This window comes from Zosterops lateralis, assembly GCF_965231275.1.
Source record: "Zosterops lateralis genome assembly, chromosome: 22".
Classification (NCBI taxonomy): Eukaryota; Metazoa; Chordata; class Aves; order Passeriformes; family Zosteropidae; genus Zosterops; species Zosterops lateralis.
In genome coordinates this window covers 4,478,880-4,506,424 of record NC_139782.1, presented here as the reverse complement: position 1 = coordinate 4,506,424, position 27,545 = coordinate 4,478,880, and the positions used below count along the sequence as shown (strand labels likewise).

The 27,545-nt window shown below is 55.8% G+C and overlaps 1 protein-coding gene across 1 annotated transcript; it reads left to right on the top strand.

The window, feature by feature from the left end:
- The first annotated feature begins 1,354 nt into the window (after positions 1 to 1,354).
- TP73 (tumor protein p73) lies at positions 1,355 to 26,720 on the top strand. The gene is made up of 14 exons (XM_083877048.1): positions 1,355 to 1,375; positions 2,642 to 2,737; positions 3,396 to 3,519; positions 8,263 to 8,508; positions 19,636 to 19,822; positions 19,910 to 20,025; positions 20,801 to 20,910; positions 21,230 to 21,372; positions 21,694 to 21,782; positions 22,084 to 22,205; positions 23,032 to 23,186; positions 23,286 to 23,418; positions 24,130 to 24,223; positions 25,915 to 26,720. The coding sequence occupies exons 1-14, from the start codon at positions 1,365 to 1,367 to the stop codon at positions 26,233 to 26,235; spliced, it is 1,947 nt and encodes a 648-aa protein (XP_083733174.1). The 5' UTR covers positions 1,355 to 1,364; the 3' UTR covers positions 26,236 to 26,720.
- The last annotated feature ends 825 nt before the right edge of the window (positions 26,721 to 27,545 follow it).

Sequence of the window (27,545 nt, the reverse complement as noted above, 5' to 3'; positions counted from 1 at the left end):
GTGACCCCGCCCGGTCCCGCATCCCGGGGGTGGCGGCCCCGCCGAGGCTGAGCCGGGTACCGGGGGGCAGAGGTGGGAGATCGCCTGTTCTCAGGCTTTCTGCCCCGCTGCCGGGCTCTTTCCCCGTGTGCAGCCTCCCTGCAATGCCCTGATCAGCAACAGAGGGAAGCAGCAATCCAGGGAACGCTGGAGCCGGCTCGGAGCGCAGCTCTCCCAGTGAACGCCGGCAAATCCCACCGGCAGTGCTGGGTCCCTGCACCAACCCGCTGGTTTGCACAATTTGGTCTTTTTTCCCCGTGGAAACCAGTGCAGGTCCCTCCCGAGTTGTGCCAGCTGTGCCAAGCATCCCTCACTGCCTCCCTGCTGCATCAAGGCAGAAGGGATGGAGAATTCCTTGCTGCACCCTTTCCCTGGGCAGGGAGATCTCCTCTTTAACAAGTAGTTTGGGATCTCTGGAGGTGATAGTCCCCCTGGTGGAGTCTGGCTGGAGAACTCTTGCTGGAAGAAGTCAGGATGAACCCCCAGGTCTTCCCTCTGGTGTGGGGAGCTGGTGACAGCCGAGAGCTGACACAGTCAGGGCAGAGGCAGAATAGGCTCTAAACTGGGGGCTGGAAGGGGCAGGGAGCTGAGCTGGGCTGTGGCTGGTCCCGAACTCAGCCCCAGGTGCCATTTGCTCGGCCTTGGGTACAGGAATTGCATCCAAGCCACCAGGAATGTTTTTGGAGCAATGCAGAATTGGGCTCTGAGGCTCTTCCCAGTTTACCTTTAATTTTGATATTGCACAAAGCTCCCACAGGGTGACTTTTCCTTCTGCAGGACCTCACCATCACAGTGCTTTCCCACCTTCCCAAATGTGAATGCCTCCAGCATTCCCTGAACTGGGGCTCTAAATGGCACCTCCTTTTAGATGGAATTAGATCAGCACTTGAAAAATTTAGGGGAACCCTTTCTGCAGGTTAATTGGTTGGTAAATTCATTACCAACCCAGGTGCTTGATGCCAGGCTGTCATTCTTGCTGCAGAGGTGCTTTCCCAGGATAAACAGGGATCAGAGCAGCAGGGATGTGCCTTAACAGCACCAACCACCCCAGCTCCCCTTTGTACCCCTCAGTTCAGAGCTCAAACATGACAAAACGCTGGCCTGGCTTTGCACACCCAGCTCGTGCTTTGAAAGAGTGAAAGGGAACTTCCAAAACGCCCTTAAAATAGTCAGATTTCTTTCATTTTGAAAACGAGAGCAGCCACGTGGTTAGAGCTGGTGTCACCCGTGATGACCACACAGCCGGGGCGGTGCAGAGGTACTTTCTCCTCTGGAGGAAAAGGCCTGGCTACTTCCTGAAGCTGCTCTGGGCTGGGAAAAGCAGCATGGAAGAGGGGTAAGGCCGCCAGCAGTCCTCTTCTGTCACCTGCATCTTTTCTAGGCTTTTCTTCCTGTCAGAGCTGCCCGTAGGTCCTTTCATTTCTCTGTGTGTCACACGTGGGATGAGGAAGGATGGGAGGACATCAGACTGTGCCTGTTAGCTGTCCCTGACATGGGAGCCATGGGGAATGAGCCCTCCTGTCCCCTCCTGTGCTCTCCTGTGCTGTGGGAATCCCTCCAGGCAGCGTGGCTGCAGATGCTGTGTTTTGTAGAAAGCAGCTCACAGGATCTGCTGGCAGGGAAATCTTCCCTGCTTTCATTTTAACTCCCTCCCCGGTCCCCAGCTGAGTCAGAGGGGCCTGGGCAGCCCCAACTCAGAGACCAGCTGCCCCCAACCCAGCAGCTGACGCCCAAAAAAGCAGGAAGTGTCAGGTTTTCACTATGAGATGTCGCAGCTGAGATGGGATGCTGACACCAGCGTGGGTAAAAGGGGCAGCCAGATGTGCCTGGGGGTGTATCCGTGTCAGCCAGGCCAGGGAAGAGGTCCTGCTGCTGGCAGGGAGAGGGTGAGGGAGGAGGAAGATGGTTGCCCATAGGGGGAAGGCAGCACGAGGCTCAAGATGGCTCCGTGAAACCTCCTGCTCCGGATGCTGGGTCTGAGAGGCTCTGGGCACACAGGGAGAGCTGGGCTGGGCTTCTTCCCATGCCTGAGAGAGGCCAAGAATCCTTGTGAGGTGAGGGGTGAGGGGAACGGACTGGACTGAGCATGGATTTGGTTATGGATGTGGAGCAGCATCCAGGAGGCTCAGGCTGAAAAATTGGTTAATTCCTCTGAGCTTGGGGCATCCCTGCCTGCTGTCCTGGCCTGCACTGCTGGGGTTGTGGGCATTGTCCCCCACCGTGGGCCATGGGGGTGTCCAGTCCTGTGGTCCCTCAGGATGGGCTCTGGGGGACTCTGGTCCTGTGTGTCCCCACGATGGCTCCGGGGGCTTTGGTCCTCTGTGTCCTTGTGATGGCACTGGGGGTCTCTGGTCCTCAGTGGAACCCACAATGGTTCTGGGGGCTCTGGTCCTGTGTGCCCCCCACAAGGGGTCCCTGACTTGTATGTCCCCTACCATTGGCTCTGGGGCTCTCTGGTCCCTGCTGTGCTGCTGGAAGTGACTTGGGATTGAGGGATTCCTGCCCTTGGACAGCTGCTTTGCTGGAGTGAGATGGCACAGCAAGGCACAGCACAGCACATCACACTGGCAATGCTAACCCTGCTGTTTCCCTTTGCCCCCAGAGTGATTTATCCTCTGTCAGACTCCCCCACTGTGAAGATGTCCCAGTCATCCCCAGCTGATGAAGGCACCACGTTCGAGCACCTCTGGAGCACGCTGTAAGTGGGGTGGGATCCTTCCCCAAGGGGGGTGTTTGGGGACAACAGTGGCTCTTTGCCAAAGATAAATTTCCTTTTGCATCCTCTGCTTTCCACAGACACCTTTGCCACCTGGCAAATTTTGCTCCATGGTTTCAGACTCTCTGCTCAGTGCATTCCATTTGCCAAACAACATGGCACTGTCTGTCTCATGGGTGGCTCCATCCTGGCTGCAGTGATCCAAGGCAGCCTGGGGACAGTGTCAGGGCCAGAGCAGAGCTCCCTTCAAGCTGGGACCCTTAATTCCAGAATTAAACATCTTCCAGCCCCACCAAGATGTTTGCAAGTGTTCTGGCCTTTGGGCCTCATGCTCTGATCAAGGAAGAAGGACTTTACTTCATTTAATCTCCTTCCTTCCTTGGTCCTCTCATGTAAAGACATCCCAAGGTGACAGATACACTGAAGTAGCTGAGCGGATGCAAAATTCCCTACATCGCTGCTTGCTTTACCTGCCAGGTAAAGCCTGCTCTGCCACGTGGAAATAAAAGCAGAGGATGGAGGAAGAAGTTGGGAAAGGGACAAGGTTTGGGGGAACTGTGAGTTGCTGGGGAGATGGTGGTGGCAGCACAGGCTGGGTTGGGGAGCTGAGGAGATGACTGTGCCCTCACCTTCTCCTCAGGGAGCCAGACAGCACCTACTTCGACCTCCCTCCAGCCAACCCCACCGGCAGCAACGAGGTCTCCAACAGCACAGAGGTCACAATGGATGTGTTCCAGATGAGAGGCATCCCCGACTCGGTGATGGTGAGTGTGCTCAGACAGCAGGGATGGGGACCTGGAGCAGGCACAGACTTGATTTCCCTGCAGGGGTAGGCTGGGGGCTCTAGGGGAGGCACTGGGGGTTCATAAACCAAACCTTGCTGGTGGAGGGTCTGGTCACCTGTAACCAGTGGCACAAGGGTCAGTAAAACCGTGGCTATTTATTGTTAGAAACGTCAGTGCAGGCAGCAGTGGGGACTCAGAGCTCTAGGGGAGTATCAGGACAGCAGCAGAGTGTCATTTGCTCTGGGACAAACAGTGTGGAGTAAAAGGTATTTGGGAGCTGCTGGAGGCTGAGCTGCTGGAGGGGCACACTGTGCTCACAGCTCTGCTCCCACCACTTCCTGTGAGAAGCCTTTGCTTCTATCTGAGACAAAGTCTTGGAACAGCATCGTGGGCGTGCGAAGCATCCCGGCAGTTTGTGCGCGTTCGGTGGCGCCAGGAGCATCCCTGAGGCTGCAGCTGCTGCATCTCCCTGCGGAGAGCCGCTGCTTCCCTCCAGAAAGCCGCCGTTTCCCTCACCGACAGCTTGCCTCCCCTCCCCCAGCCCTTTTTCCCTCGCTTTCCGCTCGCTTTCCCTCCCTTCCCCGGCCTTTCACAGCGGGCAGGAGCCAGGCAGAGCGCTGCTAATTGCGGCTGTGCCCCTCGCTGAGCGAGCCCTCGCCTTTCCCCTCGCTCCCACTGTAACCAGGGCCGGCACCACAAGGAATGCTCTGGTAACGGGATGCCAGCGGCCTGAGGGAAAGGCAAGAGAGGGGAGAGGCTGTGGAGGGACCACTTGGTCCGTGCAGATTCCCGCTGTTCTTGGCATGCGTTAGTTCCAGAGTTGTGCTGATGCTTGGTGGGCAGCGAGCAGGTCACCCCAATGCTCTGTCAGGCATTTATTCCTAACTATTCCTGTCTATCCCTCTAGATATCCATCCATCCATCCATGCATCCGTCCATGCATCCATCTGTCCATCCATCCATCCATCCATCCATCCACGCATCCATCCATGCATCCATGCATCCCTCCATGCATCCCTCCATCCATCCACCCATCCACCCATCCATCCATCCATCCATCCATCCATCCATCCATCCACCCATCCATCCATCCACCCATCCATCCATCCATCCACCCATCCATCCATCCATCCATCCATCCATCCATCCATCCATCCATCCTCACCCATGTCTATCCATCCATATGGAGATCACTCCATATCTCCCACACACGGAGCTCTCACAGAGTCCCTGCCCTGCCTGGTCAGTGTGAGGGTGGGCACCTCAGTGTGCTGCTGACAGGTGCCAGCCCAGCAGGTCTCCAGCCCCGTGGAAGAAGCCTTTGGGAGCGGGATGTGGGCAGGTTTGGTGGTGGAGCTGGACCCCAGCTCTCCCTGCAGTGGCAATGGTTGGTATCGCCCAGTCCATCACTGGGCAAGCTGGGGCCTGCCCTGTGCTTTAATGAATAGTCATGAGGGACAGAAGGGGTGGGCCCCGTTTTGTTGTTGGATGCAGCGAGTTGACAGAACTAAGGGAGATGAAAAAAGCAAAAAAGCCAACAGACAGCGGTGGCACACGGGTGGCCAGCGCAGCATCCCTGGCGCTGCCTGCCCGGCCCCGGCCCCGCTCTCCTTCCTCCCGGCCACCGCCCCGACCCCATGACTCCCGTGGCAGGAGCTTTCCCCGCGCTCCGTGAACCCCGAGACAACTAAAATGCTCTACATCAGCGACCCGATGCAGCATTACACCACGGTAGGTGCTGCTTGCTAGGGATGGGGTTTGCTTTGATGTTCTTCTTAGAATTATCCTTTGTTTCTGGGGCAGCTGCTCTGGCTCTGCCTGGGTGTTGCTGCCCAGGATGCTCCAGGGGTTGTCCCTGTGCACAGCTGTCCCCGTCCTGCTGCTGCACAGAGGACCTGGGGTGGTCCAGGCTGCTCATGAGCCCTGTTGGTGCAGGATGCTGCAGCCTCAGCAGTCATTCACTGCTCCTCTTGACTTGCCCCATCTGGTGCTTGCAGAGCCCAAGGTGTGATTTAAAGCTCAGGTGCTGGGGTGCAGGGTCCCTTACCTGTGTGTGCACAGGTGTGGCAGACACAGCATCCATCCAAGGAACACCTGGAGATGCTGGACACCACCAGCAGCATTTTGCCATCCACTGGGGACCTCCTTAGCCAAGCCCACACTGCATTCCTGCCTCCCCAGGCAGGCTTCCTTTCCCTGGTGGAAATCCCTGGGAGGGCAGGGCAAGTGAAGCAATACCTGTGCTGCAGACAATGCGTTTCCAGCCCTGTCCTCAAGCACTGAGGTTGTTTCTTTAGGGAAAAGGGGTTTATATCTGTCCCTGGCATTCGGAACAGTCCAGCACAGGCACGGAGGGGGTCAGAGATAGAAGGAAATCACTTCATTCCTGATTTTTATCTTAAGTGTGTTGGTACCAAGCCTGTGTGTTCCATTGTTGGGGCTGTTGCATGTGAGGTCGTTGTTGCAGTTGTGTGAATAATTATCCCTGTGTGTGTATGTACATATTTACACACAAACACTCCTGCCTTCAATTCATTTTTTAGGGGAATGTTTCCACAATTTCATCAATTTTGAACAGCAGGTGTGTCGTTTTGCCCACGCAACTGATTCTGGGTCTCTCTCCCAGCAGATTCCCAAAGTCTGGGCACTCGGGATGCTGCCTCTTGCTTTGTGCTAAGGCAGCCCAGCCTGGCTGGTAGAGGTGATACCCTGGGTGTCATACCTCACCATTCTTCCTGAGAGAAGGTTTTCTCCCATACAGAACTCGGGATGCTCTGTTTTCTGTGGTAGATCCCCATTCACTTGCCCATTTACAACCACAGGCTTCAGCCATGAATGGTTCTGTCTCTCAGCACGGGAGCAAAACAGCTCAGTCCTGATACCCCTGGATCATCTGGGCTTTGAGCAGCCCTATCCAGCAGCAATCCCTTTTCCCTTGCTGCTGTTCTCCTGGTTGATCCCTCAGCTTTGCCTGTGCCATCTCACCAGCTCTGCCCTGCCTGTGGTCCCCGCAGCAGCTGCATTTCCCAGTTGCATGGCCAGAGCTTTCCTAATGTGCCTTTTTTGCCAGAGTTTCTCATAAGTTTTTCTCCAGGTGAAACCTGGATTAAGCTTGGCTTGTCTTTGGCTGGGCTATTTATAGAGCGGCAAGGAGGAATAGAGGGATTTAGGCACATATTTTAAGGGAGAAAATGGCTGGATGCATAAAAGCAAGCCAGATCTTGTTCAGCATTCCTCCAGTTAGTCACAGGCTTCAACGACCTTGTGAGAGATGCAGGCAACAGGAGAACTTCCCTGGAGAAGGATGATTGCCTTTAAACCATTCCACATCGAAGAGGGTTGGGTGAGGTTGGGATCCCAAGTTAAAACACGTCTCCTGATTCCTGAGCCGTGAGCCTTGCAGCCCTTTGGAGAAGAAGGCTGAGCCTGCTGGCTGTGCCCATGGCTCCTTCCACAGCTCTTGGCTTCCAAAAACTGTCCCAGTGGGTGCTGAGGACAGGGACAGTCCCTGTCAGGCATGAGGGCAGTTGAGGGGGGCTGTGTGCCTGCTCCAATGCAGGGAGCCAGGATGACACACGGGCAATGCACCAGACACTGCGTGTGGTCACCAGCACTGCCACTGCCTCTGGGGCTGCAGGGTGACAGCAAGCCCCAAGCAACTCGGGAACTGCAGATTTCTGTGGGGGAAAAAAATCCATCCCAGTTGCTCTGAGAAACTGTTGTATTTGAGTCCGATGTTCTAATGAGATACTAAGGTCACTTTAGCCACATGGCTCTTGGGAATGTCACTGTACTTGGGCTGTGCCTGTGGGTAAAGGAGCTGACAGCTCTTATTGGAAGACTCTGACAGTAATTGGTCAGAAGAGGAATAAGGAAAAAATTGTAAAAAGTCATGATTTGGTCCAATGGGTCTGGAGTAAGAGCCAGGACCTGCCTGGGTGGGTCTGTTTGCCCTGTGACTTTCCTGCAGTGCTCTGCATCGCAGCCGCCTGCTTTGTAGGTTTGAGGTTTTCCCCAAATTAGAGCTGCATCAGGCACTGGGAGCAAACATCCCGCTGGGAAACCAGCTACAAACCACTGCTCGGGGCTGGCTGGCTCAGGGAAGCACGCCCAGGAGTGGTGTGTGGGTGTGTGTCCGTGGCCAGTGAACACATGAGGGACAGGTTGGAAAAGAGGTTGGAAAGCAGGATGGCTGCTGCCATCCCATCCCGATGGAGCGATGTCATCGCCAGGGACTGCTGCTCACCTTGCCAGGGCATCTCACCGAGCTGTGACACTCTCCCTGCTGGAAGGGACAGCGGGGAGCAGAGCCCTGTGTGCAGGACAGGGCTGTCACCCCCTGCCTGCAGTGGGACATCTCCCACCCCTGAGCAAACAACACCCCACAACACCCCTGCCTTCTCCCCACTGTCAGAAGCGTGGCTTTCCCAAGGCAGGTGCGCTAGAAATCCGAAATTGTGGCACCTCGCTGCCTCCAGCGAGGATGGAGCAGCTCGAGGAGGGTGATTTAAGCACACGGAGTTCATCCCTCACACAAGTGGTGACCTGCCGGAAAACCCGAGCAACCCAGACCAGCTCCTTTGGCTCCCCTCCCGCACGCTGGCCCTTTAAGGAGTCTGTAACAGGACACCCCAGCCCTGGAAGAAAGGTGGCTGAGGTTTCCCTGTCTCTAAACTGGCTGGTGTTTTCTTTTTTCCCTCCTCCCCTTTTCCTTTCCTCCAGTCCCAGTTCAATTTGCTCAACAACAGCATGGATCAGAGCATCGGCAGCAGAGCAGCCTCCACCAGCCCCTACAGCTCCGAGCACACCTCCAATGTCCCAACGCACTCGCCCTACTCGCAGCCCAGCTCTACCTTCGAGGCCATGTCCCCGGCACCCGTCATCCCCTCCAACACCGACTACCCCGGCCCCCACCACTTCGAGGTGACCTTCCAGCAATCCAGCACCGCCAAATCGGCCACCTGGACAGTAAGTTGCCTTGTTCTACCTCGGCCAGGGAGATGCTCAGCGCCGCTGGGTGCGTCCTCACCACTACACCCAAAGGTGGTGGTGCTGGGGAGGCTCTCACGGGGGGATGCAGCCACCACTGATGGGGACTTCGTTGGCACAGGTGGTGGCCCTGGGAAGCAAAGCGTGCTGGAAACGTCGGGGTTTGCTTTCCAGAGGGTTTCTCCCAAAGGGATGTGAAGCACTGCGGTTGGGGTGTCACTTCTCTAGCACCAATTCTCTAAATTGTGGGGAAATGTCCTCCGAAAAGAAATGTCCTGCCTTGTTCTCACGGTGCTCCCCGGCGTATTTGCCAGCGGGTGCTGTCAGAGACGAGTCCGCGGGCGAGAGGGTCCTTTGCTCGTGTCTCCCGGCACCGTTCCCAGCTGTGCTGTAAATACCCGCTTGTCATTTACAGCCCTTCTCCATCCCCTATTAGAGGAGTAACTTAATCCCCTACAAGTCACAGCAAATAACAGAGCAGGTTTGAAGCGCAGGAGGTTTTGATGCACGGAGGGATGGATGGCTGCACAGCTCCTGCTGTCTGCTCGGGGGATGCAGCTTTGGTCCTCGGCTGCTCTGCCCTCCCTCCTGCTGCCCGGCACAGGAGAGCTCTGCGAGAGGGGACAGAGGAGCAGGGCAGAGAGCACGGGGTATGCTTTGCTTTTTGTGGCAAAAAACTCCTAAATTCGTATCCCTACTGCTGGCTCAGCACTTGTGGCCATCCCGCAGCGGGTACCTCTGGAATAGCCGGGAGAGCAGCTCACCGCGCTGCAGCCGGGCGGGTTTGCTCCTCCGGGAAGCATTGGCAGAGCAGGCAGGTTGGGATGGGAGGACTGACAGACACCCCGCAGGAGCAGCAGAGTTCCCTCCGGGGCGGCGGTTTGACATTGTCACGGAACGGGCAGAGCAGCCCAGGGATATTTAAGCCCCGGGTGTGGTAATGACCTTTGTTTGCGGAAGGTGACGTGTTTAATTGCCAAGACAGTCCTGCCTGCGGGAGACAGAAAGCATCCTCGGATGCCGTGCAGGGACAGCGGGGCAGCTGCCGGCGGGATGCTCCGGGTTATCCCGGGGAGGATGCGGGTGGGGACGGGCTCCGGCAGCGCTGGGGCTTCTCCTGTGCAAACCAACGGGTGCGTGGAGTGGGAAAGCAGCAGAGAGTGGGGCAGCGATGGGGCGTTTGAACGCAGCGGAATTCCCGGCTGGTGCAGCCCGGCAGTTTCCCCGCGGCTGCTGCTTCACACGGAACGGGGACTTGGGACAGCGCCGTGCCCGAACAGCCTCGCAGGGCTGGTCAAGTCTCCACATTTCCCGCTGTCTTTCCTTGCGGGATGGTGCTCAGGGGTGATGCAGATTCATTAGGAGCTGAATGAACCGGAGGTCCTCGGGCAGGATGTGATTCCAGCCCACTCCTATCCCCGCTGGGGGATGGAGAACTGCTGTCAGTCACAGGTAAAGCTGCACAGGGAAGGGAGGCATTCCCGTGGCGAATGGAAACCGAAACAAGGCACTGCAGGGTGTCTTGTCCCGGCCCGTGGGGAGGGAGGCCAGAACGTGTCCCAGGCTCTCTTGCCACTGTCCCCAGCTGGGAGTGCTGTGGGATGGCTTTGGGGTGGAGCAGACACTGCACAGCAGGGCTCCCCTCCTGAAATCCATCCCATTCCCCTGGGATCTTTGCACAGTTCTAACTGAAGGGAGCTCAGACTGTCTCACATCACCCTGTGCTGACTGTTCTCCTGTAGCTGTGTCCCGCTGGGAGCTCAGCTCACCAGGACAGGATATGGCTGTTTTTCCCAAGCCTTTGTGGGAGATCAGGGCAGGCAATGCCCTCCCAGCCTTGGGGGAGCAGCTGGACCCAGGAGCCGCCAGGAGAACGTTCTCATTCCAGGGGTGGCTGGAGCATCTGTGGAGGATGCACCCACCAGCTGAGGCTGGGAGCCACAGCTGCAAGGAGGGGTCCTGAGAAGGGTCCAGAGTGAGGACTTGAATGCCTGAAGTGGCTGTAACACTCGGGAAGGCAGTGAGAGGTGTGTGGCCCTCTGAGCCATCCCCCAGAGCAGGCTGGCTGCAGGGCTAGTGCCCACCTGCCCTGGAGCTGAGCCTCGTGGAGAGCAGCAATGGGTTGGCAGCATCTGGCACCCTGGAGAGCACAAGGGATGGATGTTTTATTTAAAGCAGTGATTCCTTCAGGATTGCCAAGGTGCCACATGAGGAAAGGTCCTGCTGCAGTGACAGCTGGTGTCACGCTGTGTCCTCCTGGTGTCCTCCTGGCTGGGGCTGTCACAGGCATGGTCAGTGATGGAAGACGAGGTCACTGCCTTCCTCCCACTCACTGTGAGCTCTGCAGTGCCACTGCCACACCTGAGAGTTCCTCCTGGTTTGACAGGGAGAGGAGCTCAGCAAAACAAATGTGTTCTGTGTTGTCAGTGAACACACAGGTAACACTGAGTGGGACACTGTGAGCCTCCACAGGAGCTGGGAACACACATGTAAGATAAGGAAAAGCCATTGGGAAATGCAGGCACTTGGGAAGGGAAGGTAAATGCCTGGTCAGTAGGGCTGGGGACAGAAAGGGACATCTGACAGCACAGTGATGGTCACAGCAGCACCAGCCATCCTGCTGCTCTGCAGGACACAGGTGCTTTGGGGCAGCATTTGGGAAGAACCAACCCAGCCTGTTCCTCCTGGGAAAGCCCCGTGGATTTTGGATATGCCGAGCTTTGCTGCACCCAATAATTTATGCCAGGATGGTCGATCAATTTCCACCAAGCACTGACCACAAGCTTGGCAGAGCCAGCGTTCTGGGCAGCATTTTGGAGCAGCAAGGAAGGAGTCTCAGCTGAAGGTCTCTTGCAATCTGGGGTTGAATCATGGAGGATCTGGCCACAGAGGAAAGGACAGCTGGTGAGCAGGCGATGCCAAAAAAAATGGTTCATGTGTGTGTCATCTTGCCAAAAGATTTGGCATCATTTTTTTATATAATCACGAGATTTGGTTGATGAAGCGTGTAGCCCAATGGCCTGCTGGTTTTGAAAGGTTTTGACTTGAATCCCTCTGAGAGATGTGGCATTCTCCATTCTCCCTCACTTAGGAGAGGAGGCTCCTAAGGATCAGGTGGGCTGTCCCCTCAAGTGCTCTGCAGGGCTGGGCAAATCAGGGTCACCTGGGCAGGGGAGCAAAATGTCCCCAAGCCCTGCCCACACTTCAGTGCTCCTGCCCACACTTCAAACCCTCTATTGACAAAACAGACATGGCCTGGGAGGGAAATGTGAAGAAGATGAACAGTTTGGAACAGATGCCTTGTAGAGCAATACCAGAGAAACATTCTGCATGGAAGTTCCCCCCAAGAAGAGCAAGGGGACTCCACCATGGTGTGCCCAGGAGATGGTTCCCGATAGCAGCCAGCTCTTTAATCTAACAGCAAAAGACATAATGAGATCCAGCACTTGGAAGCTGAAGCCAGGCAAATTCAGACTAGAAACAAGGAGGAATATTTTTTTTTTTTTTTAGCAGTGAGGATAATTAACCATAGGAACAATTTACCAAGGAATGTGGTGGATTCTCCCAGCTCCTGAAGGATTCAAATGAGGAGTCTGCATATCTCTCCAGAGATAAGATGTGCTTTAGCAGACACTCTTGACTTAATGCAGGAGGAGAAGGAGGAAGGGGTCTGAGGGCAGCAGTGTGGGCAGTGGGACCAGAACATCATCAGCTGCTCTCTCTCGCTTCAAAATGCTGATTTTTCTAATTTTAGAAAAGAGGTGAATGGAGAAGGGTGAAGCCTTGGGACTGACATTACCCATCTCTGTCCTCTCAGAGGGACTCTGGGCAGCGATGGGTGACACTGGGTGACACTGGCTGAGCTCTGAGTGTCACCACCAACCCTGTACAGACACAGCCGCGCCAGCCCGTGCTCTGAGAAACCCTCCAAGCTGCTACCACCTCCCCTTTTCATTTTTAATGGCCTTCTTATCACAGAAACCAAGCGGCCAGATGCCGAAAATAAGGTTTTCCCTGCGGGTTGGAAGCCCCCCCCATCTGGCAGGCGGGCCAGGAGCGGGAGCTGCGGCAAGACGGGGCACGCCGGCATCCTGCCCGCCCGCCGCAGCCACCGGGGCTCCTCTGCCCGGACACGCTGCAAGCCCCAGCCCATCGCCGTGCTTTTCTCGCCGCAGCCCCTCGCCACGGCCAGCCAGCTGGTAACTGCCGGATAATTAGGATTTTTCTCAAGTCGGGTTGGCGGCGGACGCTGTCGCATGTGCCGGAGATGCGGAGGTGTTAATGGGGTCTTTGGGCTCCTGCGGGGCGGGCTGCAAAGGGATGTGGGGGCTCGGGCCATGGAGCCCCTGGAGCCGGGGGGAGATGGACAAACCCCCGAGCAGGCAGGCAGGGGTGTCTCTGACACAGGCACGGAGGGGCTGAACCACACCCAAGGTCTTGGTGCCTTTTCAGGGAGCAAACAGCCTGCGGGGGAAAGGCTGGACAGGTCCACAGTTGAGGAGAGCTGCTCCTGCTCCCAGGACTGCATCCAAACCAGTCTGCATCCCAGTGCTTGGACAGTGAGAGATGGCAGCATGGAACTGGTTCCACTGGCTTGACAGATCTTGCAGCTGGAGCAAGGGCACTGGGGAGCTGAAATGCTTTCTCTGGTCCTGACTGAATGAGGAGGATGGGACTAACTGCTGTGCTGGGAGGCAGGTTCTCCCTTGCTGGTCACTGTCTGTGGCTTTATGGGGTAGAGGCAGATATGAAGAGGAGGGAAAATTCTTCAGGAAGGAGCATCACTGTACCAGGAACCCCTTCTGGCACCTTTTCATATCCCAGGGAGGTTGCTGTCCAACAGCCATGGCCTGGAGGATGATTTGGGCTGCACACAGCTGGGGACACTGTGCAGATGAGTGTGGATATTTTGGCGTGCCAGAAGTAGGAGAGCAACCTCAGCACCAGCCTGCTCCAGAGCCCATCGAAGCCAACCCACTGGAGGCTTTCCACCAGCTCTCTCAGGGTGTGGATGAGGCTCCAGGAGCTCTAGACACAATGGAATTAAGAAAAAAGGCAAAGGAATTCGGTGTGTGATGTTCCAACACGATCCCGCTATCAGCTCCACTATCTCGAACGTGTCTGGTATGCACAGGTCAAGGGAATGGCTTCCTGGCAGTGCTGCTCCATTGGGAAGGCAAAGCTCCCTGGCAGGAGAGGTGGGAGAGGGTTGGGAGCCCTGATCTCCAGTGCATGGAAGGGGGAAAGGATGCTGGTGTGCCCTTGGCAAACCCACCCACTGCCCGTGCCCACTCCAGGCAGTGGCTGAGACAGAGCAGAGGAGCAGCCCCTCCTGCATGGCACAGCCCTCCTGGGATGCTCCAGAGCCAGTTGGCTTCCCCCTAAATCTTGCTCTTGCTGTGTTGGTTTTTGCATTTCCTTCCCAGCAGCAATTCCCAAGGCCAACTCATCCTCCTCTTTGCTTCCCTCTCCTCCCAGCCTACTCCCTGCCTCCTTGGCAGGGTGAAGTAACCTCCTTGTTGGATTTGTGGCTTCCTTTTTTGAATGGGAGGGAACTCTGGACTGGCTTGGTCAGGGAATCTGAGTATCCACCACACAGAAGGAGTCAGACCTACAAGAAAAGATTAAACTCCCCAGAGTGCCAGCGCTGGATCAGCAGTGAGTGAGAGAGATCTCAGCTGTAAGTTATTTTAAGGATGTGCTCACTGGGGAAAGCAGGGAGAGGAGTCCTTTGGGGGTGAACCAAGGAATTTTAATTAGCAGTAATGGCATGCTAATTAAGGTAGAAGAACAGAAGCTGGAGCACAGGGAACCTCCCTGTGCTGCTCTGCTGCAGGGCCCTGAGACCTTAGTGGTCTGTAGGGCTGGGGGACCTGTGGGGGACAGAGGACAGAGCAGCTGATGATGGCTGAGGTGATCAGGGGGCTCTGCTGAGTGCCTTGAGACCCCTGTCCTGGGCACAGCTGGTGGTGGCTTGATGTCACCCCAAGGCATCACTGCCATGGTACTGGGACCACAGGCTCAGGAAGGTGAGTGTTGGGACATCCCTTATGGCCATCACCCCAATCCATTGGTGCTGTGGTGCAGCGACTGGAGGCACAGGGAGGTGGGTGTTGGGGCATCCCTTATGACCATTGCCCCAGCCATCATTATTGTGGTGCAGGGACTGTAGACATGGGGAGACGGGTTTGGCATCCCTGATGGCCATTACCTTGATCCATTACCACTGTGATGCAGGGATTGTAGACATGGAGAGATGGGTTTTGGGGTGTCCCTGATGGCCATCACCCTGATCCATAACCACTGTGATGCAGACTGGGAGGCACAGGGTACCAGACTCTTACAGCCATCCCCAGGGCAGTATCCCCACTGTCCAGCCAACCTGTGTGCTGGACAGGTACCTCAGGCCCCGCTGGACATTCCCTTCTCCTCTCACGCCCCACTCCTACTCAAACCTGGCTCGTAATAAATGAGCAACAAGGCAGCTTGGGGAGGAATTTCCAGCTCAGTGAGGAGTTTACAGGCCGGTGATTAAAAAATGGTTATTAAAAAAAAATTAGACTGAGAGAAAGGGGAAAAAAAAAAAGAAATAAAAATTAGCTGTGCCGCCGGCACGTCTTCCAGGATCTGTCGTAACAGATTCGTCCGAGCCGGTTAACGGTATTTGCGGTTTGCAAGATGCTACATGTCTGGGGAAGATGACAGACACGTTATTATCACCTCTGGGCTGAGATCTGCCCCAACCTGTCCCAGGATGCAGCTCCGCAGCTGCTTGCCGGGGAGCGCAAGGAAATTAGCAGCCGGAGGCAGCACTTTTCTTCTCTCTGCCTTGCCAGGCCAGTGGCTTTATTGGGGATCCATTGACTGCAGTCCTGGACACGTCTTGAGTAAAGCTAATGAGGAGCCTGGAATGTAGGAGAAGAGGAGGAGGAGGTGGCTGGTAGGGAGGAGGTGGGGGGGAAGGATTTGTGGAAAAAGCAATTGTTGAGCAAATCATTTCCTTCTAGAGGGAAAGGAGGCCTTGGCTGCGCCTTCCCCAACAGGCAAGTCTAGACGCTTCGGTGTCAACAGTTGAAGATAAATAAGATTTTATCAGCTCCAAATCTGTTGGGACACATCCTCCTAGCGGTTCTGCTGCCCAGGCCGGGTGAGATGGACTTCACCAGGAGGCCTTTCCAGGCAGAGGATTCAGGTTATTTTTTGTGTGAGGCTGCCAGCATCCATGGGGAAAACCACCTATCCCTGCTCATTTCCTGCGTGGGGAGGCAGCCCTGGGGCTGAGCAGTGGTGGCCTCAGGAGCCATCTCCTGGTCCTCTCTCAGGGTGGGCAGTGATGGATGCTGAGACTCCACATCAGTGCTGCATCCACGAGCCATTGTGGGGCATTCACTCAGTGGAATCCTGTGGTGTCCAGAACATTTCCTTGGGGCAGCAGCACCAGGATAACCATGGTGATGCCTCACAGTGGCTGGTGGCACCACGGGGTGACTGGTTTATGTCCTGTTCCATCTGGCAGTGTGATCTCATCTCACCCAAAAAAGCAGCTGCATTTCAAACACATCCAAAGACCCTTTGTGGTACCAAGCTCTTGGGGAAACAGAGCTTAGAGCTGATAGGCTGCTAGGAGTTAAATAATTTGGCTTTTCCATCTTTTTGGCTTATTCCTAGTGCTCTAGACAGACAGCAGGAGCAGGGAAGGGACAGAGACAGAGCTGGCATCACAGTATCAGTGCAGAAGTCAAGGGCAACATTGGAAGCAGCAGGAAATCCCAGAGGAATAGAGGTTCTGTGTGTTTCCACAGGCTCCAGGGGAGACTGTCAGTGCTGCTGCTGCTCTGTGCTGCTTCAAGAAATCCAGCACCCACAAGCCACAGAAACCATTTGTGTTCCTCAAACACATGGTAGCACCCAATAACAGACACTCCCCAATGTTTTCCAGGAACAGAGGTGACCTGAGTCCTACTGTAACCGTGGAGATAGACACCAGTGGTCCCCAGGGCAGAGCAGGGTGTGGAGACACAGGCAGGAGATGCCCAGGGCAGAACGTACCCAGGCTCCTTTGTAGGTGTGAAAGGAATCCTGGAGATGAGGCCTGGACGTGCCAGGAAGGGGCTCAGGTGCCCCAAAATGTTGTTCCTATGCCTGGCAGCAAGATGGTCACAACTCAAGTGACCTGAGCTTTGGCTGTGACCCAGGTGCCACATGTCCTGAGAGGTCAGTTTGTCCAAACACTGCAGAATGGGAAGGATGTGGGTGAACAGACTGAGGTTCCCCCAGTGCAGGTGGCAGGAACACAGCCATGGCACACAGAGAGCCAAGGCACTGATGTGGCAGCACTGGTCTGTGATTAAATCCCAGCATTTTGATCTCTGGGTTCTGCTCTGCCACTGCCTCATGTCACACTTGAGGAGCACATGGTGCCTGTGGTCCCTGCAGGGGACCTGTGCAGGGTATGGCTGTGCTGGGAGGTACCAGGGCCTCAGGTGATGCAGCACAGCCTGGCAGAGATGTGCATGGGGCAGATGATTATCAAATACAGATAATGCAGGAGAGAGGTGTCTGCCCAGGAACACTCTGCTCAGCGCAGGTTTTGCTGTGTGCTACAGAGAATGTGCATTGCCAAGCTGGGGATGCAGCACAGCTGGGGATGCAGAACCTCCTGGGATCCCAAAACCACGATGCTGGTTGTCCCCATGGCCATGAGCAGCCTGGGTCTGCAGGGAGTGCTCAGCCCTGGCTGCGGCTGGAGATGCAGCACAGGACAGCTCCACACAGAGAGGAATCAGGAGTGTGGCCGCCCAGGGCACAGCCTGGACTTTTCTTGCCCAGAATTATCAGCAGGGAGTTCCTTAAAAGAATAGTTTGTTATTGTGGAGGGATCTTTGAAGGCGATCCCGGAGCTGTTGGGACATGATAAGGTTATCAGCAGAGGCAAGTCTGCACGGAGCGGCCGCCTTCCCCCTGCGGGGCATCACTCTGCTATTTAACAGAGATTTATCCATGTCATAACATGGTATAATGAGAGAATTTGTTACCAAAGAACTTGCCATAATGCACCTCTGCTCTCCCAGAGCAGTTATAGTTCCCAGGCATGTTGAGGGCTGCCCGGGAATGTCTACATGAAAAGATCCTTTGACAGGAGTTGTCAGTATTTTAGCACCTGGCAAGGAAGAGCCCCCTCCAAATAACCCTTGTTTAGCCATGGTGGCTCCTCCAAATGAGGATGTTAAACCCCATCATGGTGGGCAAGTGGGTTCCGTGGGCTGCAGCCACGTGGGAGTTTCTGGCCAGGCAGAGCAGAGTCACCACACTGTGAATGGAGCCCACGTTTCCAGCTCAGGACTGATCCCTGAGAATCCCTGCTGGGGATGCAGGATCACACCCAGGAAGCTAACCTGGCCATGGAGTCAAGCTGTAGTCAGCATCATCCGGTATGAGTGCAAAATTGGAGATTTCAGTAGGTGTTTCCAAGCATCCTCTCTTGTTGGGCGAGTCCAAGTGCCTGCAAAAATAAGGATTAATTCTTGTTGTCAGGTTCAAGTGCGTGTTACACCTCTCAGTCACCACCCTGCAGTGACCACAGCATCTTCCTCCTCCCCCCAGCACTGAGCAGGTTCTGACCTTGGGATACCCAGGACATCCCATTGAGCCTCTGGGAGTTGGTACCTGCTGCTGGCCAGCACCAGTCCAGTGCTGGAGGAGCTGCAGGACCTGCTGCTGTTTGCCTTGGCAGAGCCTCTGCCCTTTGTGTCTTCTCAGAACTTCCACCTAAATGAGACCAACCTGGAAATGGTTTCTGTTGTTTGCCCTGTCCCAGTCCTGGCAGTGGGAGCACCTCACTCAGCCACAGGCAAATCCATTCCTGCAGCCAGGGCAGTGGAGACTGGGAGACACAAATCCTTCCTGCCTGATCCACAGCTGCACTGGGACATGCTCATGGCCAGGAAAAGTGGGGACTGAACCATCACTGTCAAGCCCTGAACACCCTCCAGCCCTGTGCTGAGCCCCTGTTTTGGGCAGCCCCAGCTCAGGAACCGCCTGGCACGGGGAGAGCAGAGCCTCCCCTGGGCACACCTGTATTTGGATGGCTCAGGACAAGCTTTAACATCCCCACAAACACTCTGCATGGTGGTATTTTTTTGGCACCGGGTGCTGTGTTGTGGGGATGAGATAAAATACCTGGAGCAGGAACATGCCCTGCCATGCAGGGACGGGCTGCTCCGAGCACAGGGGTGGGCTGGTGTATAGCAAACACATTCCTTGTGAGGTAGAAAACAGCATGGCATGGCTGAGGTGGAAGGGAATTGCACATCCCCACACTTGGGCAGTTCCTGGAAGGTGAAGGACAAGCTCTCCTTCCCCAGCCTGCTCTGTCGGGGCACACACTGCAGACTCCAGAGCTTCCTCCATCCAAGGGAAGTTTGCCATTGTGTAAACCCCACTGTGCCCACACAGGGAGGAATTTGATGGCCACAAACCATTTTCTACTCAGGAGTAACTGTTGGCACTGCCTCCAGCTGCCACAGAGCATCCTCCTCCCACAGCCAGCCTGGGCAGAGGTCCCAGTGATGTCCCTACCCTGTTCCCTCCATGAACCACTGCTGCTGCAAAGGGTTGAGTCAGGATCAGGACAAACCCATCTGTGTCAGAACTAAACTCCCAGGTCCTGTCTATTCAGCTGTGACACTGCTAATGGCATCAAGGACAATTTCCTCAGACTGTGATGTGTCAGTGCCCTCAGTGCTCTCTTGGTCAGGAGCTGTGTGTGAGAACAGATATGAGAATGTTTCCAAAATGGGCTGAGTGATTCACGAATGAGAGTTTTGCTGATTTTCAGTGAGATTCCCTCTGTCTCAGTGCAATGGGGCCCTGCTCTGCCTGTCTGGGAGACCCTTCTCTGCCCAGGAGGTGGCTCTGTCTGGTTTACGTGGAAACAGATACCACATAGTGTGGTTGAAATGGCCAGATTTCAATGTTTCCAGGGAAAAGGGAAGAGAAGGAAGCCCTGCCTTTACACCAGAGCCGCAGAGGATGCCCAGGCTGGCCAGGGGAGCACCCTCCATCCCACCAGTGACCCTCACCCCAGGGATGTCTCCTCTTTTCCAGTACTCCCCGCTGCTGAAGAAGCTCTACTGTCAGATCGCCAAGACATGCCCCATCCAGATCAAGGTGTCCACCTCTCCTCCCCCGGGCACCATCATCCGGGCCATGCCCGTCTACAAGAAGGCAGAGCACGTCACCGAGGTGGTGAAACGCTGCCCCAACCACGAGCTCGGCCGCGACTTCAATGACGGTGAGGGCTCCCAGCTGTCCCCACGTGTCCCTTGTGTCACAGCCCTGGTGGGCACAGCATGGATCTAACTGGAGGTTTGCCTTGCAGGCCAGTCAGCCCCTGCCAGCCACCTCATCCGGGTGGAAGGCAACAACCTGTCCCAGTACGTGGATGACCCGGTGACGGGGCGGCAGAGTGTGATGGTGCCCTACGAGCCCCCGCAGGTACCCGGGGCAGGGAGGAGGACCAGCCCCTGCCTCCCTGGTTTGGGCTGCTTGGACCAATGTTCCCCTTGCCCTGGCACATCTAAGACCACTCCGTGCTCACCCCTGGCATTGGTGGCAGCTGCTTTCCAGCACATGCATGTCCCAACCCTGTGAAACATCCCAGAGCAGTCTGGTCATGGGAAGTGGGGTGTAACAGGATATCCCCTGCAGTCCTGCCCTGGGTGCCCCCACAGTACATCCAAGGGAAGTCTGCCACTGTGTAAACCCCACTGTGCCCTCACAGTGTGCCACCTCATTTGGTGGCCACAAACCATTTTCTACTCAGGAGTGACTGTTGGCACTGCCTCCAGCTGCCACAGAGCATCCTCCTCCCACAGTCAGCCTGGGCAGAGGTCCTGGTCATGTCCCTACCTCGTCCCCTCCATGAACCACTGCTGCTGCAAAGGGTTGAGTCCCCTCTTTCTAGCTGGGGACATCCCCACACCATCCCCAATGTTCCCTTGCTCATCCTACCAAAGCCCTGTGCCAGAGGGTCCAGCCCTGATTCTTCAACCCTGGGGGTCCCTGCCTCCCTCCTCTTCCTCACTCCCCGGGGAACCCAGCCTGCCTCCCCTCCTCTTCCTCACTCCCCGGGGAACCCAGCCTGCCTCCCTCCTCTTCCTCACTCCCCGGGGAACCCAGCCTGCCTCCCTCCTCTTCCTCACTCCCCGGGGAACCCAGCCTGCCTCCCCTCCCACTCCCCGCTCAGCACCTGCTCTCCCCTCCCGGGCAGGTGGGGACCGAGTTCACCACCATCCTGTACAACTTCATGTGCAACAGCAGCTGCGTGGGAGGGATGAACAGGAGGCCCATCCTCATCATCATCACCCTGGAGACAAGAGAGTGAGTGGCTGTGGGAGCAGGGATGGGCATCCTCACTGCGGGAGGGCTGGGGAAGGAACCCTCCCCTGCAGGGAGCACCCCCAGGGAACGGGATGGGGCTCGTTGCACAGGAATCCTCCTCTCTGCCTGTTTGGAAAAGGGCTGGCACGGAGGGATCAGGGACCCAGCCCAGCAGCTGGAGCCTTCCTCTGCTCCAGGAGCGCCTTTTCCCCAGGAGCCAGCTGCTGATGAGGCTCCTTTGCTCCCTGAGGGTCGCTGCTCTGAGTCCCAGTGCCCTTCCCAAGGGGAAGCAGGGTCACTGACTGTGCTGTTCTCCCAGCGGCCAGGTCCTGGGCAGGAGATCCTTCGAGGGGCGGATCTGTGCCTGTCCCGGCAGGGACCGCAAAGCCGACGAGGATCATTTCCGAGAGCAGCAAGCCCTGAACGAGAGCACGGCCAAGAACGGCAATGCCAACAAGCGCAGTGAGTCCCCTGACAGGGGGTGGGGGGCTCAGGGCACCCAAAATCCCTGTGCTACAGAAGTTTGGGCTCAAATCCACCTTGGGAATGACCTTTCTCCACTAAATCTCATAAATCGGACCCCGTCCCCTTCCCCCAGAGCCCAAAGATGCCTGTGCATGGCTCTCATGGCCAGATATGTTTATTTATTATTGACAATAACAAAGGGACACTCCCATGCCAGGCCCCAAGAGAATGGTTTTAGCATCCTGCACAGCTCGAGGTGCTCCCTGCCATGTCCTGTCTCCCAAGATTCCACCAACTCTCTTCCCCTCTCGTTTCCAGCCTTCAAGCAGAGCCCCCAGGGCATCCCAGCACTGGGCACTGGCATTAAGAAAAGGAGGCACGGGGAGGAGGAGATGTACTACGTGCCTGTAAGTGTGAGTGAGCTGCAACGGGGTCAGAAATGGGCTTGGGACAGCAGTGGCATCGTCTCCTCTGCCAGAAGCACCTTGGGGAGGGGATGTCAGGCAGGCTAGGGCTGAACAGCCTCCTGTAGGACAGCAGGGGCCTTGGAGCAAAAGCATCCATGAATGCACATGTCCAAGAGTTTCCAGCATCCCAAACAGTCCCTGGCCACAGTGACAGTCTGTCTGGGTGGAAAAAAGGGAGCATGAGGAATTGGCCAGGTGGGACATGAATAAAGCAAAGTCCTGGTGTTGTTCCCTCCTCCAGGTGCGAGGCCGGGAGAATTTTGAGTTCCTGATGAAGATAAAGGAGAGCCTGGAGCTGGTGGAGCTGGTCCCACAGCAGCTGGTGGATTCCTACCGGCAGCAGCAGCAGCTCCTGCAGAGGCAGTGAGTCCTGCCACAGCCCTGAGACCGCCACACCTCCTGAGACCCTCAACAGCCCCTGAGACCCTCACAGCCCCTGAGACCATCACAGCCCCTGAGACCCTCACAGCATAGGAGACCCTCACAGCATAGGAGACCCTCACAGCCCCTGAGACTCTCACAGCCCCTGAGACCCTCACAGCCCCTGAGACCATCACAGCCCCTGAGACCATCACAGCATAGGAGACCCTCACAGCATAGGAGACCCTCACAGCCCCTGAGACTCTCACAGCCCCTGAGACCCTCACAGCCCTGAGACCCTCACAGCCCCTGAGACCCTCACAGCCGTGGAGACTCCCATAGCCCTGGAGACCCCCACAGCCCTCGAGACCCTCACAGCCCCTGAGACCTTCACAGCCCTGGAGACTCCCACAGCCCCTGAGACCCTCACAGCATATCAGACCCCAAAAGTCCCAGAGACACTACCAGCCCCAGAGACCCCCACAATCCCTGAGAACTCCACAGTCCCTGAGAATTCCCCAGTCCCCCAGGATCCCTGCAGCCCCCTGAGATCCCCCCAGTTTGAGACCTCCACCATCACTGAGGCCCCCATGATCCCTATGATCCCCACAGTCCCCCAGAGCCCTGCAGCTCCTGAGACCTCCACAGTTCCTGAGACTCCCACAAGTCCCTGAGAGCCCCACAGCCCTTGAAAACCCTACGACCACCCAGACCCCTGCAGCCCCTCGAGACCCCCACAGGGCACCCTTGGGCAGGGAGGCCTGATGGGCTGGAGGGCAGCTCCATCCCACTCCCCCCAGTCTGACCAGTGTGTTCCCTCCCCAAACAGGAGCCAGCTGCAGACACCTTCCTCCTATGGCCCCGTCCTTTCCCCCATGAATAAAGTCCACGGTGGAGGAATCAACAAGCTGCCCTCTGTGAACCAGCTGGTGGGGCAGCCTGCCCAGCACAGCTCCAGTTCTGCACCCAGCCTGGGCCCCATGGGTACGTCCTCTGTCACCAGGCTGAGCAATGGGCTCTCCCTGCCCAGCAGTGGGTGTTATCAGGTCTGGGTGGTGTCTAATGAGTGCATTTATTGCCCAGGACCTGGAATGCTGAACAGCCACCCCATGCAGACCAATGGAGAAATGAATGGGGGTCACTCATCCCAGTCCATGGTGTCGGGGTCTCACTGCACGCCCCCACCACCCTACAGTGCTGACCCCAGCCTCGTCAGGTAGGGAAGGCACCCAGTGTTCTGTCTGTCTTGTCCTCTGTCCCTCGCTGTGTCCCGTGCTCTAACCTTCCCATCTGTCTGGCAACTGGTCAACTGGCCACTGGCCCCAACTGAGAAATCACTGCTGTTCCTCTCACCTGAGCAATCAAAGCCCAGCTACCGACCAGGCAGAAACCCCCACTGCTCTCATACACCTCCCTGGGAATCCATCCCTGATCAACTAGAAATTAAGTACATCCAAAAGAGGATCTTGTCCTGCATGTTCAATGGCATGTAGCTTTATGAGCTTCCCCTGCCAGAAACACCTGGAAATGGGTCCATGTGGCTTATTTCAATCAGAAATGCATTAACAGCTCTGCAGGTTTTTAATGTTTTGGCCTTTAAAAAGACCATGGATGTTTTGACAGACCTTGGGCCAGCATCCACACAGGGCAGAGCCTGGGGCTTGCCCTGATCCCCCTCCCCAGTAGCTTGAGCTCCCTCATATTATATGAGTTCCAGAGCCAAAATCTCAGACAATCAGGAGAAAAACATCTGTAGTTTTAGGAATAGACTTAATCCCACACCTTGCTTTGACCTTAGTGGCAGTGGAGGTCCCACCCATGGAGCTCTCCACGTCCCCCATCTGACATGGTCTGTCCCACAGAGATGGGACACAGATGTTGTTCATGAGAACTTAATGCCACTTTATTTTCCAAACTTTCTCTGCAGTTTTTTAACAGGATTGGGGTGTCCAAACTGCATCGACTATTTCACCTCACAAGGGTTACAGAATATTTACCACCTGCAGAACCTATCCATAGAGGTAAATGCTTTGGGGAGATCTGTTCTTACCACTTGTTTCCAGCAGCTGTTGGTCTGAAAAGCAAAGTCAAAACTGTTTTGGAGGAAGGGAAACCTGTACCCCAGCCCCTCACAGAGAACATGTGTTCCCAGGATTGATGCCTGTCATTTCTGCCCCCTTGATGGAACTTCAGAGGTAGCTATAGCTCTGGCCTTGGTAAAAATCTCAACCAGTCCCAAAAAACCACAGCCAGGCTCAGCTGCTTCCTCCAGACCCTCAGAAACAAGAGAAATCAAAGATCCCCAGGCCAGAGCTCAGGGAGATTTTCCACCTAACACAGAGAACACAGCTGATGTGCTCAGTGAAACACCCCAAATCCCACAGAGCCAGCAGGGACACCCCATTGCACTTCAGGGAGGTTTAATGTGGTCTCACCCCTTCCTCTGCTAATCTTTAAGATTAAAGAGGCTGAAACAAGGGAGTTGAGCTCAGGACATTTTTATTAAGGGAAGTCTGGAATGAAATAGCCCAGGTCAGGCAAAAGCTGTCAGAAAAAGCATGAAGGGGATGCTGGAGATACCTGTGTGTGCCCAGAGCATCAGCCTCTGCTGCTGCCACACTGTGGTGCTGGTACCAGGGGCAGCACCAGAGCTGGGGCTTCCCCAGCCCATCAGGGGAACAAGAAAAAGGAAAACAAAAAATAATCCTGAACCCTTTGAGCCATGGAAAACCCTGTAAATCCCAGAGCTGGTATTTTGGCTGAGACAGAGCTCCTGCCCAACCCTGTTTTGACCCCGTTTTGCCCCAGGCAGGTGTAGCAGTGTCTCTACCTGGCAGCTACAACATCCCCTGGGAGAGATGATGATTTGTCACTGGTGGCTGGGGCCAGTTGTGTAACCTGAGCCTGGTTTTGGACCATTTGCTGAACTAACTCCATGACCATCTGTCAGCTGTCCAAGGAAACGTTTAGGAATGGCCAAAACTTGTGTCGGGGCAGAGCTGTGTGTCTGAGTCGGCGTTTGTAGCTACTAATTGCATACTCGCTGTCTGCTCCAGTTAACGCTCCCGTGAGTCTGTGTTGGCTTTAACATGGAACCCTGGCAGCTCCCCCCCCTGTGCTGGTGTGTGTCCTGGCACATGTCCCCAGCCTGAGGTCACCCACCTCTCCTGGTGTCACCCACCTCAGTGCTCGAGGCTGGTGCTGCTCCAGCCTCCCAGGTGAGGACCAGAGCAGAGGCCATCCCAAGTGCACAGGCACAAGGATGCTCCACACGCTGCTCTGCAACCTGTGTGCAAGGGGAATGATCCTTTCCTTCCCTTGAGACCCGTAAACCTGAGGGAAAGTGCAAAACAGAGAAGAAAGAACATTTTTAAGTTATCACACTTTCAATCTCACTCACCTGGCCAGGTTTGAGAAGCCCTGGTTTGTAAAACCAAGACAAAAGTGGGTTCTGAAATGAGGAGTCACAGCAAACTGATTTCTACATCAGTTCCATGTGAATCCCTCTAAAAACAACAAAAAAATTGTGCAACCTGCAAAGCTGCAGTTGAGTAACTGGGTTACAAATGAGAAATAACCCAGAGGATGATGCACCCACGGCCATGGTGGGAGGTCCAGCCCCGCTCCATTGGGCATCGTGCCCCTGTGTCCCCCCAAAAGCATCACCTGGGGGTCCAGGGCACAATCCCATCTCTCCGTATTGTCTTTGCAGGATCTCGGAGCACTGAAGATCCCGGAGCAGTACCGGATGATCATCTGGCGGGGTCTGCAGGACCTCAAGCAGAGCCACGACTACGGGGCCCAGCAGCTGATCCGCTCCAGCAGCAACGCCTCCACCATCTCCATCGGCAGCTCCGGGGAGCTGCAGCGGCAGCGGGTGATGGAGGCCGTGCACTTCAGAGTGCGCCACACCATCACCATCCCCAACCGCGGCGCCGCCGACGACTGGGCTGACTTCGGCTTCGACCTCCCGGACTGCAAATCCCGCAAACAGTCCATCAAGGAGGAGTTCACGGAGGGAGAGATCAACTGAGGGGCTCCGGAGGTGGCAGCGAGACACCCGGCGGCGCGATAAACCCCCCCGCCCTCGCTTTTCAAAAGTGTTTGCAGCCTCGGGGCACCTGGAGAAGTTTGGGTTTGTTATCCAGGGGAACTGCAGGCCCTGAGCCAGGCAGGAGGTGCCTGCCCTGGGGAAGAAACTGAAGGAGGAAGAAAAGAGGAGGGCAGCCGAGGCAGCTCAGCAGCCGGAGCGGGATTTGTGCCTGCCCGTGGCACAGGAGGCACTGTCTGGTGTGTGTTCTCCTGGAGCATCCCTGCATCCAGCGCTGCAAGGACAGCACGTTTATCTCATCCCTGCTCACTGTGTGCTCCGTGGTGTCCCAGACTGAGAGGGCTTTGTCACTGCAACACGGACTCAGCCCTGAGCTCAGGGACTGGTGTGAATCCACGTCCTGCTTTTCCATGGACTGCCAAATGCACCCCCTTCCCTCAGCCCTCTGTAAAGCCAGAAAGACCCTGTTTGTCCATTACCAATGTGTTCTTGTCCTTAAAGGTTGGTGTATATAAACAGAATGTACATACAGTAAACTCGTTGTGTTGTAAGGAGAGAGAAAGATTTATTTTCATGTAAGCTATAAAAATTGATACTGACTCCTGAGACACCGCAGTGTCAAGTAAATTAATTTCATGTTGTAGCATGTAAACATGCAGAGAATCCTGTCTCCAGCCTTATCTATTCAAAACTCAAGTTTTTTTTTCCTCCTCTGCATCTCTTGCATGCAGTTGTGGAGGAGAGGGAAAGCCACTGATTGTCCTGGGAAATCAGAGGTCTGGATAATCCCTCCCTGCTCCCCTGGGGAGTTTTGTTGACAGGTCAGACCTGACAAGCTGGAATGCCATGGTGCAAATTCCATCTTTTTGGAGCACAGCATGGACTGACTGCCCAGTTCTCTTCTGTTCCTGGTCATTTCTCCCAGCTGTAATTTCTCTGTTGATTCAGACAAAGGGGAAAAAGCCTTCACAGAAAGCAAGGACACAAATAGGTGTGTTCCCTCCCTGAATGTTTATTCCCTACACATTTGGGAAGGCAGTGTCCCACAACAGGTCTTGGAAAGGCACTGGAAGTCACAGGAGCTGTCACTGTGGGAGGGAGGGCAGGGAGCTGCTGCATCTGCCCCCTCAGCCCTGGGTCACTCGAGATTTTGGGCAGCCTGAGGGAACCTGAACAGAGATGATGCTGCCCAGCACATTCCCACTGCTGCCCTCTCCCTCTGGAGGCCTCCAAAGACAGCCCTGCACCTGCTTCCCATCACCCCCAGGCTGGGGAAGGGGCTGGATACCCTT